General features: G+C 48.9%; 1 gene segment (V, D, J or C); it reads left to right on the forward strand.

Moving 5' to 3' along the window:
• The first annotated feature begins 16,616 nt into the window (after window positions 1-16,616).
• On the forward strand, window positions 16,617-17,567 carry LOC149997081 (immunoglobulin lambda variable 1-40-like). The segment is given in 2 exon segments: window positions 16,617-16,704; window positions 16,817-17,567. Coding segments are annotated over 2 exon segments (456 nt in total).
• The last annotated feature ends 563 nt before the right edge of the window (window positions 17,568-18,130 follow it).

The raw sequence follows: 18,130 nt of genomic DNA on the forward strand, positions 1-18,130 counted from the left end.
AGGAAGTGATCTTTTCTGCATTCAACTGCCCAGTCATTCACCACATTTGCAAACACATCACAGTCTGACATTTAACTTGTTACTAAACTAAGACAATGAGTAAGGAAATACAGGAACATTCTATTTGAAATATAAACAGATTTTAGGATGCCTAAGAGAAGCTTCTGACAAGAAACACGTGACACAGATGAGGAGAACACTGCAAACGTAAGAATATTAAGTCAGTTTCTAAAACAAAGAAGCATTCTACATTCTCCACTGGTAAATGTGAAGCTTAACAAAGCTGTCACTTTTTACCAGTTATATACTAAATTAATCAGATCTCTATGAAAACTTAAATGTATGACATGAATTAAATGCTTGCTGCATTGTCTCCTTTGAATATGCCACTGAGTGTATGACCAGAAAACTCCCTTTCGGTGTCATTGCCCTGAGCAGCCCCTGTGAGCCCTTCAAACTGGATACACCATCTCTAATGTCGGACAAGAAGCTCATTGTGCATTTCCTTAGCAACATCTTCACTGGAAGTGAAGCCAAATTAATTTGTCACTCGTGTACGTGTTTGTACCTCACACAGAAGGGACCCTGGGGAGTGAGGTGCTACAGTAGTCAGTACAGGGTATCAGAATCACAGTATCTGAGAACCAGACCGCGCATGTGTGAATAGAGGCAGTGAGCTGCTGAGCTGCAGAAACCAGCTGAGCTCTCAAGGCTTTGATCCAGGGGGGGGCATGTGTGCCCTGTGGCCAAGAGGGGGCGCTGTGGGAGTGCCTTGTGGTCCCTACACAGCTGCTGAGTGAGGACTCTTCATTCAAAGTTGCCTGGGCTTGGGAACTGGGCCTGTGCTCCTTGCTGGGGACTCACCAGCTGTGTCTCCTTCTGGTCTGGCATGTTGTCCTGAGCAATAACCTTTGCGTGCTCTCAGCAGGTGCTTCCACCCAGAGCTCTTGCAAAGGGTGAGGATAACCTCCATCGCCCTCTGTCTGAGCTGTGAGCTGAGCCCCAGCACCAGGGCTCAGGGCGGGGCTGGGCAGTCCTGGGATGGACACACATTTGCATGGACAGCCCCTCCCCTGGCAGAGGGTGGGGAAGAAAAGGGGGCCTGGGCCGCCGAGCCCCACTGTGGGCTCAGGGGCTGTGCACCATGGCCTGGACTCCTCTCCTCCTCGTGCTCCTCTCTCACTGCTCAGGTAGGGACAGGCCTCAGACACCCTGGGCATCAACCCATGTCACTCCCCTCTTTCTCAGAATCTTGATAAATTTTACGTGGGTCCCTGCCATCACCCACAAGTATTCGTGTTTGCAGGTTCCCTCTCGCAGCCTGTGCTGACTCAGCCGCCCTCCATCTCTGCATCTCTGGGAGCAACAGCCAGACTCACCTGCACCCTGAGCAGTGGCTTCAGTGTTGGTGGTTACTACATATACTGGTACCAGCAGAAGCCAGATAGCCCTCCCCGGTATCTCCTGTACTATAAATCAGACTCAAGCAAGCACCAGGGCTCCGGGGTCCCCAGCCGCTTCTCAGGAGCCAAAGACGCCTCGGCCAACGCAGGGCTCCTGCTCATCTCCGGGCTGCAGCCTGAGGACGAGGCTGACTATTACTGTGCTACAGCTCATGGTAGTGGGAGCAGCTATAGTTACCACAGTGGCTCAGATGACGAGGAAGTGAGACAAAAACCCCTGGGCCCAATGACCTTGGCTCTGAGCCTCTTTTATTGAGAAAGTTCTGTGGAGGCGCCTACAATGGAGACTCCTCAGTAAGAACTGGTCATGAGCGGGAATGAGCAACTAAGGTAGGACGGGCATTCCAGGGACCCACACAGGTGAGGTAGTCCAGCCCCAGTCCGTGCGCACAGGGGAGTAGTAAGGCAATAACTTAATACTGTGTCTGCAACTACAAATGATGATCAAAACAGTCATGTTTGCACTGGCCGGTGTGGCTCAGGTGGTTGGAGTGAGGTCCCACAAGTCAAGGAGTCGTGGGTTCAATTCCCAGTCAGGCACAATTAGTCCAGGCATGTGTGGGAGGCAACTGATCAAAGTTTTATTGTTTCTCTCTCTCTTTCTCTCCCTCCCTTCCTCTCTCACTGAAATAAATAAGCATTTTGTCAATTAAGGATAAAAAGAAAAAAAAGACAGTGACGTTCACCTGCAAAACTTAAGCCTTAAAGTGTCAATATTGTGTTGCTAATGATATGTCCATGGTGATACGTTAATATTCACCCTGGTCATAGACAGTTTCCTCTCTCTCTGGATCAGCCCGCACATGTAAACAGACCTCGTCCTACAGACCCTCCCTGCCAGCACCCCTCACATGGCCTCTCCTCCCCTCTCCTCTCCCCCCCTCTCCCTGCTGCTGCTTCCCTCACCCTCCTCATCTCCCCCGCTGGCTCTTCGGGTCTTAATTCTATTCCTCACTTAAGTTTTCAGAAAAACAGTACCAAGTCCTTGCTGTAGCTCCCAGGGCTCTGCCTCTAGGGAGGGTGGGTAACAGATATTACCAGCACGAACTCACTGCCCAGTTCTTTCCTGCTGTCATCTCCCAGTTATAGTTGTCCGCTGTCCACCACCCAAGCCGATCTCTGTAATAGGACAATAAAATTATTATTTTTTTCTTTAAAGGATGTGTCCACCCAACCTTTGAGTATTTGCCCATAGAAGCTGTTGATGTATTTGTTATTCACCCTTCAGAAATACTGATCCCCGCAAAAGTCAGCCTGGATGGCATAGACAAAGGAAGGACTGGCTGCCTTTTTCAAAACATACAAACATTTCTTCTTCCTTCTGAGAATATGTGTTTCCTGAGAACATCAGAACTAACTCAGCCACATACATATTTTGCTCACATTAATGAAATCCCATGCATTGTTATTTTTACAAAATAAAAGTTAACACTCTCTGCTGGTCACCCCCAGGGAGGCACCTGGGGTCTCAGGGCACTGTGGGGCCTGGCTGTGGTGTCAGGGCTGAAAGAAGGGGCTGCGTGCTCACCCCTGTCCTGTGCTCCCTGACACGTGAAGACTCCATGGCTGAGGACGCTGTGCCTTCAGGGTGAAAGTGCACAGATATCCCTCCCCCTCGGGACCTGGACCTCCGATGAAGTGCAATTGTTATCAGAGCTAATCTGCACCAGATGCCTCCTTTCTGCCTCTGATTCAGCCTGGTCCGAGGGGCGTGGCCTCTCACACACTGGCCTTCTCTAGCTCCAGGCCCCAGGGCCTAAAGGCTCTTACAGAGAACCAGCCCCAGGAGTAAGTTTGCTGGAGAACTGCCCTCAGGAGATGGGAGGCATATAAGATGGACAGGGGGCCACTTGTCCTCATGCTTGGACCCTGAGGGTGTATTGGATGTACACTCTTTTCCAAACACACACAGCTCTCCTCTCTCTGAGTGGATGTTGTTCTGGACTCTGCAGATTTCAGGCTCCTCTGTTTCTCCAGGAGTCAAGGCTCACCCTCTGCTGAACCAGTGTCCTCAGGGTCAGAATCTCCAGGAGGCAGGGTATCCATCAACAGGTACCCCAGGGACACTGAGTGGAACTGGAGTCCTGTTATATGGACAGCTGGGAAATGCTCTGAACCGCTGCTCCGTTGGCTGCATGTTTTGCCGTCAGTCTGTGAGTGAGTGTTTCTTTGTTACCCAGCGTTACACAGAGTATCCTGACTGATTCGGGGCAGACATTCTGAGACTCGGCATCTTACAACATAGAAATCAATGACAGAATATTTCCTCATGTGTTTGGACAACTGGCATTTCCACTAGCTGTGCAGGGCCCCGGGTTTCTCCATAGCAGGTGTTTAGCAGGATTGATTCTGAGAGGAGTGAGTCACCCAGACAGATGACATAATGCTCAAGCTGCTCCTAAGCTTTGGCCAACACGCCCACATGGGTGTCTCCCCAGTGGTCCTGAGTGTCTGGGCCTGGTTCAGGTGACTCAGGTGACTTTGCTGGTGAATTGTATCAATTGTTTAAGTTGGAATTAATAAATATTGTACACCAATATTTAAAAGAAAACAGAGGAGGAGGAAATGCTTTGGAACATATTGCATAAGGCCAGGCCTTCCCTGTTACTCTAACCAGACAAAACAGTTAAAGGAAAGACCCACGGTCCCATCAGTGATTGTGGCAGCTCAGTGGGGAGCTGAACTTCAACCCCACTTTGCAGCAAAGAGACTAAATGAGGTGGTACAGGGCAGAGCTAGTGTGCACACGTGCGCCCCTGATGGTGACCGTGGGGACCAGTGAGAAATGAGCCTTGACCCCATCCTGCACTAACAGCACTAACTCAGAAGTAGGAGGCAGGGGAGTTGGGACTGCAGTTGCCTTCCACCCTCCCTGCTGTAAGAGACCAAAGGGCCCAGTAGGGGGCTGAGTGCCCACCCCCTCTGCAGCTCAGGAGCTCACTCAGCAGCAGGGAGCTTGTGTCACACCCCACCTGATGGGAACCAGCTGGTGACAATCACTGATTCAGTGTGTTAGGAAAGTGTCAGCAGCACAGAGCTGGCCTTGGAGGCAGGACTCCACCTTTGCTGTGGCCGGTGGCAACCAAACACACTCCCTGACCAGGTGCAGCTCAGCAGAAGGCTCACCTGATTAAAAAGAAAGTAGATGGGACCCAGAGGGTCCTAATGTGTTTTCTAAAATGTCCAGAATCCAGTAAAAAATACCTGGGAAGAATTCTTTTTCCCAAACGGTGACTGTTAAATTGTTACTAGGAAATATGTTAAAACCCATACGCAGGTTCTTCAGAGTGTAGTTTTATTTAAAAATACTATCTGAGTAGCAATGTGGCCATATTATGGGAGGGTGGCCCTTTGACCTATCATGACTGATGCCCATAGAAGAAGACGGCCATGTGAAGTCAGGCAGACACAAGGAGATCGCCCTGTAAAGGCAGAGGCAGAGACTGGATTTATGCAGCTACAGGCCAAGGAACCCTGACATTTCTGGAAAACCTCCTTTACCTCTGGAGGGGCAAGGAAGGTGTCCCTACAGGAGTCAGAGGGACATGGCCCTGTCACTCACACTGTGGACTTGTAGCCTCCGGAGTGGCCAATGGAATAGATGTTGGCGTTGCCTGTGGTCCACCAGATGGGTGGTCTGAAGCCAGCCTTTGCCCTTGTCCCACCAACAGCCTCCAGGCTTACTTTCTGTGTGTCCAGACCCGGCCCCTCCCCACAGACTCTCGTGCACCACTGATTCCCACCCAGCTCTCACTGGCGGTCTCTGCCTCTGAAAGCTCCAGCTTCTCAGGTCCAGGGGAGATGAACACAGTGCTCCAGGTCAGGCGGAAATGGTGAACTATATGCGGACTGTGACAGGGACCCTGGGTGGTGGTCAGGGAGGCGTCTGGGCAGAAGGCCTTCCCCTGCCTGCCTGGGCTTTTATTTTTTAGAGACCCCCTCCCAATGGCCACACTTATCCTGCGCCCCTATGGCCCTTATTGGTGCTGTGGCCCAGCTGCATTTCACTAGTGCGGATGGAGGGGGTGTCCCCATCGATCATCTCCTCGTCCATATTCTGAGTGCAGCTCTGCAGTGACAGTGCCAGGCAGCTGACCGGAGGCACTGGAGGCCTCCCAGACCCTCCACGGGGCATCTTCTACCCATTTCACTTTCTGTGCCACCAAAAGGTGAAGCCCTGTGTCTCCCCAGAACTCTGCCCCGGGGACAGGAGTTTCCACTCCAGGGCTCAGGATAAATTGGGGTCAGAGGGCGCTGCCCCTCACTCCACATCATCCCCGCCCGCCTTGTACTGGGGCGTGAACGTGACCAGCACACACGACTTCCGGTCCCCCTCAGCCTGCTTTTGTCCATGTGGCTACCTCACCCTCCACGCACAAAACAGGGAGGGGACACAGGGCTGCCCAGGAGGAATAGGAGTGGTGTCTTGCTGGACCAGGACTACCTTGGGCCTCCCTGGATTATCTTTGGGTCCCTCCAGGAAGGGGTCAGAGACATCTGGGGTGAGGCTGACCCAACAACCCACAACGTCTAAAGAGGCTGCCATTGCGCGATTTCCTGAGGCAAGCGCCTCACGAACTGTGGACAGAACAAGTAAGCATGTTGTCCCTGTAGCATCCCCAGCCAAGTGAGTAGAAGCTTCTCTAGAACGTGGCTGCCTGGTCACCAGGGTTCCAAGTTCTGTTTTGCTCTATCACCAGGAAGCATCCTGGGGTCCCTGCTTGTGCTTGCACCTCAGAAATGAGCTCCCCAAGAGCGTCTCTGGGCTGCTGGCTGCTCCCTGTGCACCCACGCCTCACACAGTTACAGCCCCGCTGTCCACACACTGTCACACTGACACCCCCAGCCCCAGCCCCAGGGAGCCCGCGAGCAGCCAGGACTCCGGCTTTGAGGACACAGACCAGGTTCAGGCTCCTCCTTCTCACCGGTGACGTGACCCTCAGCAAGTTATGTCTTCTCAAGGCCTCCTAGTCCCCCCGTCTGCACACTGGGGGCTTCCCAGCACCTACGACCTACGGTGTCCTGAGGTGGGTGGCGCTGTGAACACCTCAGGTAATATTAGGAAAGGGTGGGGCTAAACAATAAACAAATGGCCAGGCACATATTGTTTAATAACTTGACCCTTTATAACTAGTTTATACCTTTTGACATTTAGTCATTTCTCCCACCTCCCACTCTAGCCTCTGGCAAACACCAATCTATTCTGTGTATCTATGAGCTTGTTTTCTGTTTGTTTGTTTGTGTATTTGTGAGTTTCTTGTTTTTTCTTTTGTTTTCTTGACTATGTTTTAAATCCAGTTATAAGTGTGACCATATGGTGTTTGTCATCCTCTATAGACTTATATCACTTAGCTTATCTTCCTAAAAGTCTATCTACTTTTAGAAGTGAATAATATTTATATATAATCATATATGTGTGATGGGTTTGAAATCTCTGTTTGAAAAAAGACACAATTCTTCACTGTGGCATGGGGGAAAGAAGCCAATAAATGACTGTCCGAGAATTTGTGCTGGTCTGGACTTCCTTCTACTCACGCATGTCATCCATGAACCTCACGGCTCCAAACATAGGATGACTTGTTCCTCCTTCACTCTTTCAATCAGTACAACAATCTATTAGCTCACCATTCTGGAGAGTATAAAACACATACATTTATGTGAGAGTAGTTGTAGTCCATTGCTTTCATGTGCAAGAGTTTAAGGACATTTGAAATACACCTATGTGCTAAAGCACATACTGATAGAGGGAGATTGTGTGTTTTCACGGTCAGCCAGGGACTAGGTGTAGGTATGGAGGATGGAAGATTTAACAAGAAGAGTCCTAGTGATGATGTTAAGGGGATGGTGGAGACAGGTGGATTTTTTGAACTATTCTCAATAATTTGTGTAACTTAAAATTCTCTACATTATGTATATATATTTTTAAATTCTCTCTTTCTACGTGTAATATTTGGAAATTTTACACAATGCACATGAAAATACATCATGTATATGTCCTGTCATTAAGATAATTCATAGTTACCAAAAGTTGTGTTTTCGCTATGTGTCATCTCAAATTTAAATCCATTTTCCCACAACAGACAGAGAAGAATCTGACTTGGATGGAGTCATAGTGAAAACAGAAAACCATAGTTTTCAAGCAGCAAAGAAGTCAGGGAAGCTTGGTGTCTGAGAGCAAAAGGAGGGGCTTCCAGGTGAGTATGGAGGGGGCCAGGCCATGGAGGCTTCTGAGAGGAGCTGATAAGTTGGGGTTCCATGCAAACAGTAGTGAGGAGTCACTGAGGGTTTTGAGTGGGAGTGACCTGCGTGAGCTGAATGAGAAATACCCCTTGAATGGCTTGAGGACACAGCAACCAAGGTAAGCAATTGATTCTGATCCTAGTCATTTGCTAAGAGGCTCTGAGAGTCTAGAAGTATGGGGACCATTGGACCATTTTCCCAGTTAAAGCAGAGCTTGATACAGGTCACCAAAGAAAGGGATTATTTCTGCATTCAACTGCCCAGATAGTCAGCACATCAGCAAACACATCACAACCTCACATTGGTCTTATTACTAAACTAAGACAATGAATAAGATGCCACAGGAAACTTTAGTTTGAAATATAAGCAAATTTAGCGTGCCTAAGAGAAACTACTGACAAGGAACATGTCAGATAAGGAGAGCACAGCAAACGTAAGAATATTAAGTCAACTTCTAAAACAAAGAAGCTTTCTACATTCTCCACCAGTTAATGTGAAGCTTAACAAAGCCGTCACTTTTTACCAATTACATATTAAATTAAATCAGATCTCTATAAAAACTGTAAATGCAACTCATGAATTAAATGCTTGCTGCATTTTCTCCTTTGACTATGCCACTGAGTGTATTCTTGGAAAACTCCTTTTCGGTGTCATTGCCCTGAGCAGCCCCTGTGAGCCCTTCAAACAGGATACACTGTCCCATCATCTGTAATGCTGGACAAGAAGCTCACTGTGCATTTACTTAGCAACATCTTCCCTGGAAGTGAAACCAAATTAATTTGTCACTTGTGTACATGTTTGCACCTCTCACATGTAAGGGACAAGGGAACTGGTGACTCCCAAACCGTTAGAGAGAGAAAGGGGGTTCTGTCACATGGCGCCTTGGTGTAAAACCCAACAACTAGTGTTGAGTAAAACAGGTCTTTATTTACAGTATTCCAACCTGGAGAGGGCAGTAAGCATTTCAGTTCAGAGCCCTGTTCTCCCATGGGACCCAGTACTTCCCTTGCTCCCCAAAAGGTTAGAAGCCAAAAATATACCCAGAAGTTCCCCATCCCTTATCTGTCAGCTGTCTCCTTCAGGATCTGGGGTACGATGTCATCAGCCTCCATATCACAGTCCAGGAAAACATGTGCTTTGCCCTTTCGAAGTCACATGGTATTCTCTCTTTCAAAGCAGCATGGAGTTCTCTCTTTCCCTTCCAAGCCGCGTGGAGTTCTACTTTTCCTGCAAACCGTGTGGATCTCCTCTCCTCCCTTTTCTAAAATGGTTGCCACCATATTTTTAAATCCCTGACTGAGGCCTGTGACAAAGTGGGCGTGGTAACCAGTTCTGACCACTCACAGAATCTTGCACAGGCTCTGTATTCTCTTTCTGCACCATTCCATGGTCAAAACCCTTCCCATCTTCTTGGGGCCTTGGAAGAACCAAAGCCATTTGCATAACTAAGACACTAGCTACTAGCCATAGTCATGCAAAGGCATCTTAAAAGTTGTTCCTTCTTCCCCATCCCCCAACCCACAGGCTCTGAGGATTTTTGGAGACCCCCACTCTGTAACAAAACCGGGAGAAAACAATTAGTAGCAAAGGGCAAATGTAATCAAAGGGTCTCTGAGCCAGAGTTAACAGTATTAGCACACTTACAAGTCAGGACGGGGGCATTCTGCAGCTCAGCACAAATGCTTCTGAGGACAAAGGATATCTGAGATCAAAGGGGCGGAGATATCCATCACCAAACACAGGGAAATGAGAAAATGTAGCTAGACAGCCCAGCAAACAAGTTAAGAACATTTCAAAGGAGAGCTGGAGATAGACCTATAACAAGATCGCCCTGAGTTAATTATCACCCTCAATTAATTTAGCTAATCGACTTAGATTGTAACTCTGGAGAATTCAGCATGGAAACATGGAGAAGGAGAGGAAGGAAAGGGGGAGAAGTAGGGGGAGGAGGAGGTGGGGTAGAGGGAGTTTTACTTGCGTTAGGATAAAAACAGCCAGCTCCACCTTTTCGGGCGCACCTTTTGATCTGGCTGTGCCCAGAGCTGCAGATCTGTGAATGAACAACTGCCTCATCTACTGCTAAAGTTCTGTGTCCTGGTGTTTTAATTGTGAGCGTTTCTCACACACAGAAGGGGACACCTAGGATGAGTCACTACAGTAACCCGTACAGTATATCAGAATCACAGTATATCTGGGCACCAGACCATGGATGTTTGAATAGAGTAAGTCACCCGCTGAGTAGCAGAAACCAGCTGGGCTCCCAGGACTTTGGTCCAAGGAGACAGCTGTATCCTATGGCCAGAAGGGGGCACTGTGTGGCCAAAATAGTGGTCCCCACACAGCAGCTCAGTGAGGACTCTTCACTCAAAGGTGCCTGGACCTGGGGGCTGGGCCCTTTGCTCCTTGCTGGGGAGTCACCAGCTCTGTCTCTCCTGTCTGGTCTAGCATATTCTCCTGAGCAATATGTGTGGTCTTAGCAGGTGCTTCCTCTGTGAGCTCTTCCAAAAGATGAAGAGAACTTTCAACTTCTCAATCTAGGGTGTGAGCTGAGCTCTAGCACCAGGGCTCAGGAAGGGGCTGGGCATCACAGGATGGACACACATTTGCATGGACAGCCCCTCCCCTGGGAGAGGGTGGGGAAGAAAAGGGGGCCTGGGCAGCCCAGCCCCACTGTGGGGCTCAGGGGCTGTGCACCATGGCCTGGACTCCTCTCCTCCTCGTGTTCCTCTCTCACTGCTCAGGTAGGGGCAGGCCTCAGACACCCTGGGCATCTCCCAATATTACTCTCCTCTTGCTCAGATTTCTTAGATTGTACAGTTTCTCGAGTAAGTTTCCATGAATGTCTGTGTTTGCAGGTTCCCTCTCGCAGCCTGTGCTGACTCAGCCGCCCTCTGTCTCTGCATCTCCGGGAGCAACAGCCAGACTCACCTGCACCCTGAGAAGCGATATCAGTGTCGGTGGTGCATACATATACTGGTACCAGCAAAAGGCAGGGAGCCCTCCCCGGTATCTCCTGTGGTATAAATCAGACTCAGATAAGCACCAGGGCTCCGGGGTCCCCAGCCGCTTCTCTGGATCCAAAGACGCCTCGGCCAACGCAGGGCTCCTGGTCATCTCCGGGCTGCAGCCTGAGGACGAGGCTGACTATTACTGTATGATTGGGCTCAATAACGCTTTGCACAGTGACACACACAGATGGGGAAGTGAGACAAAAACCTCGACCTCCCAGAGTCTTGGTCACAACTAATGAGTATTTAAAAATAACTCCTATTAATGCAAACTAGAATTGGAAGTACCTCCTGGTTTACAGTGGGTCTAGTGTAAGTTTTTTATCCATATTTATTAAGTCTCAGGAAAACAGAACCAATACAAACTAAATTATTTATTGTGTCACCAAAATGTTGCCTGTTACTCAAGTGTAATAAAACCAGAGCATTTGGAACTACTGTTTTACTCTTGAAATAAGGAAAGAGTTGTTTTTCTTTTCCAGAGCCTTGGGACCATCCCAGCAGGTGGACTGTCCTCCATTGTAGGGACCCTGCTGTTCTGGCAGTCAGAGCCGTGGCCTTCTCCTTCCTCCCAGGCTCCTGTGCTCCAGGCTGGCTGAAAAGCACTGTGTACTATTGACAAGGCACCAGAAAGCGAGATCCTGGGTGCAGAGTCAGGCCCAGGAGGAATTCCAGAGGCAAAGCTGGCCTGAAGCCTTTTTTGAGTATGGAAGCCTTCAGTTAACTCAGGTACATGGGGTTATCAAAGGGGAAATTTGTGGCCTGAGGCCCAGGAATCTCTTTTTGGGTCACAGATGGTGAGAACGCTCCACCATTGCTGAGATAATGCTGAGCCTGCTGCAGGGGACGTGGGTGAAGTGGTTCCATGCATGAGATGGTCTTACAGCTGCCACCACGCAGGACATGAGGATCTTGTGAGGGGGTTTTCCTGAGCCCACAGGCCCTGACTGCATCCCCCTCCCCTCTCACACTCCACTGGAAGGTGTCTACAATCCAGGGTGTGGGCTGGGCTGTGGGCTGTCAGGAGCAGGTTCTCCCCAATGTGCTCCTGTGTCACCGCCCCTGTGGAGCTCTTGATGAGCCCAGATCCAAAGTTACCTTCTCCTGAACATGCGTCAGCAAACACACTGAGCATTGCCATAGTAATGGTCCCCAAATCACAGACAGAGCACCTACTCTACCTTGTGACTTGGAACAAAGGTCACTGACAGTCAGGGCTTCAGCCCTCTTCACCAGCACACAGTCTCGCTCATGGCCTCTGTGACCACCTTTGATCTCTGGCCTGGTGAGGAGGCCGACTAGCTCTGTCACCTGGCTGAATAAACCCACTGCCACGAAGAACTCCCATGCCACGTGGAAGTGAAGTAAACATCTGCCCTCCTCTCTCTAGTGACCCATCACTGCCCTGTGTCTGACTGTGACCAACATTCATTTATGGTGTGGCTTCTGTTATCACTTGTGCCATAAACCAAGAGACCTCATGTTCTCACCATTGTCTGTCTTTATGTGGACAACACAAATATCTCATTTTCTTACTGGTTTCCTAACACAACCAGAATCACTGTGTATCCCATTTCAGAGTTCCTGGGTGGCATGACAAGAAAAGCAGTACTCCCACCTTCTGTGACCTGGTTTCCCTGGGCCATCTGCTCCCAGGTAAGAACATAGTCAGGGCACATGCCTGGGTTGCGAGTTAGGTCCCCAGCTGGGAGCGCACAAGAGGCAACCACGCATTGATGTTTCTCTCCCTCTCTTCTCCTCCCTCTAAAAATTAATAAGCTAAATCTTAAAAAAAAAAAAAGAGCAAATAAAACCAACAATTTAACAGATAATGAACAAGAGCAGTGAAAGGAATAGCTATACACACATGGACACACACATGTGCACATACAGTCAAGGCTGAACGTAGCTTGGCCAGCATTTAATAAGCAAGACAATACTTAATAATAGAGTGTAAGAAACAATAGAAACACAGCCACTGTAGGATGGAGCTGGAGCCTCCGACCAGGGGGAACTGCCTTGCACGTCTTCCTCCTCCAGCCTCTGTAATTAATGGCTGAGGCCAAAGAAAAGCCTCTGGGCTGGGTCAGAGCAACGGTATGTTCCAAACAGCTGTTCGAAAAGCTAACAGGAGAGCAGACACCTGACTATAGGGCTAAAAATTAAACACATTCTTTAGCATGTGCACCACCATATTTAGCTAAAGAATAATTTACCTGTAGGAATTCCTTCAGTGGCTTATTATCACCAACAGAAATACTTCCCTTCTATTCATGTAATTACTTTCCTCCCCTTCCTCATAAAAACCACTGCCTTCACCTCTTAATAGCATAATCTGGCTTTCTGTGTGAATCTATGCCCCAGGCTTGCAATTAATTTTTATACCAAATAAATGCCTCTTGTCTCTCACTCTGGCTTTTAATTTTTAAGTTAATAGTAGTGATATTATACACTTATGATTTTATTTTTAAAGATAAATGCTAAAGTGAAATTTAATAGAAACATAATAAAAACAGAAAAATAGTCACCTCTCATTGACTTTAGAGAAAATCCTCAAATAATAAAATGGTAAAATCCAAAAATAACAGAGTGAAATACAATAGTTAATGTATATTTTTATGTCAGTTATTTTTATAGAGAGAATAAAGTTTCCCCTACAGTGTTCAGTCTGTAGACTGAAACATTTTTAAGATTAGAGTAAAAAAGGAAAAAGAATCTCAAATATATAATATATTCAAAAGAAGAGAATGAATCCTCAGAAGAGCACTGTAGGGGACATGACAGCCCAGCGTGGGAAGCAGGAGACAGGACACTTTTTCTGTGACAGAGTGAAGTGTAGTGACTAAGAGAGACATAAAACGTCATTATCAGGGCAATGGGGGTGGGAATTGAACAGGAGTCTCTCACAACATCACCACCAACAACCCAAGGTCACCTAAGAAGGGTAATTCACAAGGCTTTTTTTCAGTATGAACTGACAGAGTGCAGTGAAGAGCTTTGAGCCTTGAACTGGTTTAAAATGGTCCTGTATGTGTCGTGGTACCACACAAGCGGAAGATGCAAAACAAAAGGTCAAGAAAACCTAAAATGTCCAGCAACATAAAAACTGTGCCTACACCCTGCATTCAGCAGTCTGGAAGTCATTAGTTATCTAGAGACATTCACCGTCTTAGTCCCCAGCCCATGGAGAAACCTACTCATTCTCCTGTTCTGGGCAGTGACACCACAAGATCCAGGGGCAAAATCAGGTTGCCCTCCAGGAGCGCTGGATCAGACACCAGCAGGGGGCACTGCAGGGCAGGTCCTGCCAGGGCTGGGTTCAGGAAAAGGCCAAAATGGGAAATGCTCTACTTCCTTTGGCAAACTTGGACAGAGAGCTTCCTTACCAAAGTGAGATTTTTATGTATCCCTGATTATTTATTTAACGAGAATCAAGTGTCTCACACTCATACTGGGTAACAGGGTCTACAACAAATAGCCCATTGTCTCAATATACGCCCCCCAAGACTGTCCTTGGAAACCACATGCCATCTGATGGTCTCCCATTCAGCAGATAGTCCCTGATGCCAGAGGCAGGCTGCCCAGGGACAATCCATGACGGGTCAGGGCAGGAGCAGGGACGCACACTGTTCAGCTGTGTCTGACTCCGGATTGCTGACTCATGCCTCTGTATGACTACACCTCTGAGTGACCACCTGCTGTGTGCGGGGCCCCGGCAGGGCTGGGAGCCTTAGAGGGTGTGACAAGGAAGATACAGAATCTGATTAAGCTCCTGGGTTCCATCTGCTGCCCAGCAGGTGACTGAGAGGCAGTGAGAGCCAAGTCAGTGAGCAGGAGCAGGCTGTGGGTTTGGTAAAAAGATGAGCCCGGGGTCCTTGACCAAGAATGGAGCAGGCGAGGTAGAGAGAAAAGGTCACATTTTGCAGGTTTCAGGGGGAGGAAATCAAGGATGCCCTGGGGAAGAGGCTGGTCCTTGAAGACTGGGTGGGAGGGGAGCAGCTGCACCTCCTGGGTGACATTAACAGGCAGGTGTGTGTGGCCGAGGTCCCAAGGTCACCCTTGTGATGGAAACTGAGCCACAGCCTCCCTGCTTGTTCAGTGGTGACACAGGGAGGTTCCTTCTCCAGACGACAAGTGGGGGTCTTGCTCAGTTTCTCATTTCCTCTGAGGTTTATTTGAGATGTCCCCCACCCCCCCATGACCGTGGCATTCAGGTTGATTTTCCTCTTGGGAGCGAAACCCCTCAGCATTACCAGGCATCTGATCGCCTCAGGAGCCTTCCAAGCAAGAGAGACTCGGCCTCTCTCACTAATTCATCAGGAACCCTGGTCTTCACAACACCGGACTAGATCACTCACAACATCTCCCCTGACACCTTTACTGTGACAGGCGAGGGGACCGTCTGATTGATCTGGGGAACATGATGCCTGTCCCTGGAGTTGGAACTGGAGTCAATCATGTGCTGACCCCACGGCTGGGAGATTTGGGTCCAAATAAAAGAGAACAAGACGGTTCCCGTCACTGGTCTCACCATGTCCATCACTCTGCCTTCCACCCGCCTCATCAGTTTCCCGTTGGGTCTGGTGCTGTGGACACTGGAAGCTGATCAGGGAAACACGCCACATGGTCCAGTCTCACAAATTACCAGCTCTGACCCCTGACCTTATTAATGTTCTGCAGAAGTTCAGTTCTAAGGAAAGCCACAGCCCTCCCACCAGTGAGGCAATGATCTGAAGTCAAGTACTCTTAGGAAGGTTAGGAAGTGGCAAAAATCCCGAATATAGCCTCCTTTTCCCGAGGGACTGACACAGGCAAAGCAGGTTTGTGAGCTGCCTGGAGACACTGCCCACCATCCCCTGGGCATCTCCACTTCACTTGCCCCTCCCTCAGGTGAGGACAGTCCCAGAGCACCAGCACTAGGACCTCTGGCCACACGCTCCATGATGCATCTCCTTCTGCTTTTATTTCCAAAAGTGCTTCCCAGGTCGCCTTGAAGTCACTGCTGAGAATCCCCACTTCACATGTCCTAGTCACAGGTGGTACCATCACTGTCAGCTTCCCCTTCTTGGCTATGGGAGCTGGGATCAGAATAATCCTGACTCAAAAATCAGATATTCGATTCTCATACAAATATACAGTAGACAAGTGTGAATTATTTATTCAACTTATATATTAGTGAAGGTACCAGTTAATAGGTAAAGCTTGACCAAAAAACATATGTAAAAACAAACATACAATCTGCTGAAAAAAAGCACAGACATTAAAAAATATATTTGGTGTATTAGAGCAATAGTGATTGATTTCTATCAAGGGAGGAATCATATTAAAAAAATAAAGCTATGCCCTGAAAATGAGGGACATACCTCCATGGGCCAGTCACTGCTCAGGACCTGATCCTGCTCTAAGATAAGAGTACGTGAGTGAAACAGTTGGGTGTTGTCCACTGAATAGCCTAGGGATGCATGGACAGACTCACCCTGAGGAGTCTGAGTAGAACATAAAAGTGTCCTGGAGTGATGAGGATGCCACATGGGGGGGGGGGGTATCTGGACTGTCCCTAAGACAGGGGGTCAGTGAACAGAGCTGTCTGTGGGGAGCCACTATGTCACACAATGGTGTGTCTACATCTGGGCACCAGAGGGCACTCAGAGACTGTTCCTGAGGGTCTATGGTAATCAGAGCTAGACCTGTCATTGGCACTGCCTGGTGCCCTCTGCTCAGGGCACACAGCTGTGACCCTGTCAGCCCCTGGGTCCCACACAGCTCCCCCTTACCCATGCCACGCTGAAATCCTCAGTCACAGGCACCTGACTCAGGACCCACTGAGGGATCAGTAATCTGGCGAATCTCATTTGCATAAGTGGACCCTCCCTCTCTCAGAGGTTCAAGGGAAGCTCTGCTTCAGCTGTGGGACCACTGACGGCAGAACCCGGTGATGGTCTCCACCATGGCCTGGGCCCCTCTCCTTCTCACCCTCATCGCTCTCTGCACAGGTGACAAGATATTGGGACAAGGGAAGAGACCTTGGGAATACACGTGGGAGTCTTCTGCCTCCTCTTGTCTCCAGACCCAGACTCACCATCTCTGTGTGTCTCTCTCTTCCAGGATCCTGGGCCCAGTCTGTGCTGACTCAGCCGCCCTCAGTGTCTGGGGCCCCAGGACAGAGTGTCACCATCTCCTGCACTGGAAGCAGCACGAACATTGGGTATGGTTACAGTGTGCAGTGGTACCAGCAGGTCCCAGGATCAGCCCCTAAAACCGTCATCTATGGTACCAGCAACCGACCCTCAGGCATCCCCGACCGATTCTCGGGCTCCAGGTCTGGCAGCACAGCCACCCTGACCATCAGTCGGCTCCAGGCTGAGGACGAGGCCGATTATTACTGCCAGACCTATGACAGCAGTCTCAGTGCTCCCACAGTGCTGCAGGCCTGTGGGGAAGTGAGACAAAAACCTACTGTCCCCCTGCAATGCAGTTCCCCGGGGCGGCCCCCACTCCTCTGATAAGAGAGCTGCTTTCTGAGTTTGCTTGGCCTGAAACTGGGGTCTGTGACCCACCATGGGGAACTTGAACTGGGATGTCTGCCCATATTATTTGACTTCTGCCCCTCAAGCCTGTTTTGGCAGCAACACATTGTATAACTTTCTCAAACTGAGCAGAAGTTCCTGCGTGTCAGGGGAGGCTCCCCTGGGAGTCCATGATGGCTCAGGAAGAACCAGGGACACAGAAACTGGCTGTGTCTGAGTCAGTGCACATCAGGAAGGTCCAGTGTGTGTGCTGTCACCAATAGGTCCCCACACAGCCTCCACCCTCCTCATCTGTCACTATAGCAGTCACCTTTGTGGTCCACGATTCATTCCCTGCATCAGGTCTGGCAGCTCAGACTCCTTGGCATCACTGGGCTGAGAGCTGAGGACAAGGCTGCTTCTCACAGCCTCTCCTGTGACAGCAGTCTCCATGCTCCTACAGAGCTGCAGGCCTGAGGGGACCTGAGACCAGAGAAGCTCTTCTCATCTGCAGGGAGGGGGACACCCCAGCATCTGCTGCTCAAGCTCTGCCTGTGGCTTCTGCTTCTGCGGCCGCCACCACGGGCGGCTAAAATGTGGCCAAAGGCTTTTTCTGAATCTGTTGAGATCATATGATTTATATATTGATATATTAATACGACATATTATATTAAAGAGTTGATCAATGTGGAACCCAAGTTGGATATCTGGTATAAATCAAATATTGTAATGGTGTATCTGCTTACTGGTCTGATATTGGAATATCTGTGTGAATATTTTCTTCTGAATATTTGCATTAATATTTCATATTATTGTTAGTAACTTTCCCTTTTCTGTATTTTTTTTGTCAGGTAGAGGTATCCCTATTACATCTGCTCTCTATAAGATTTAGGAATATTTCCATTTCTTTCAA

Source organism: Furipterus horrens, unplaced genomic scaffold (genome assembly GCF_987537825.1).
Source record: "Furipterus horrens unplaced genomic scaffold, mFurHor1.1.pri manual_scaffold_11, whole genome shotgun sequence".
Classification (NCBI taxonomy): domain Eukaryota; kingdom Metazoa; phylum Chordata; class Mammalia; order Chiroptera; family Furipteridae; genus Furipterus; species Furipterus horrens.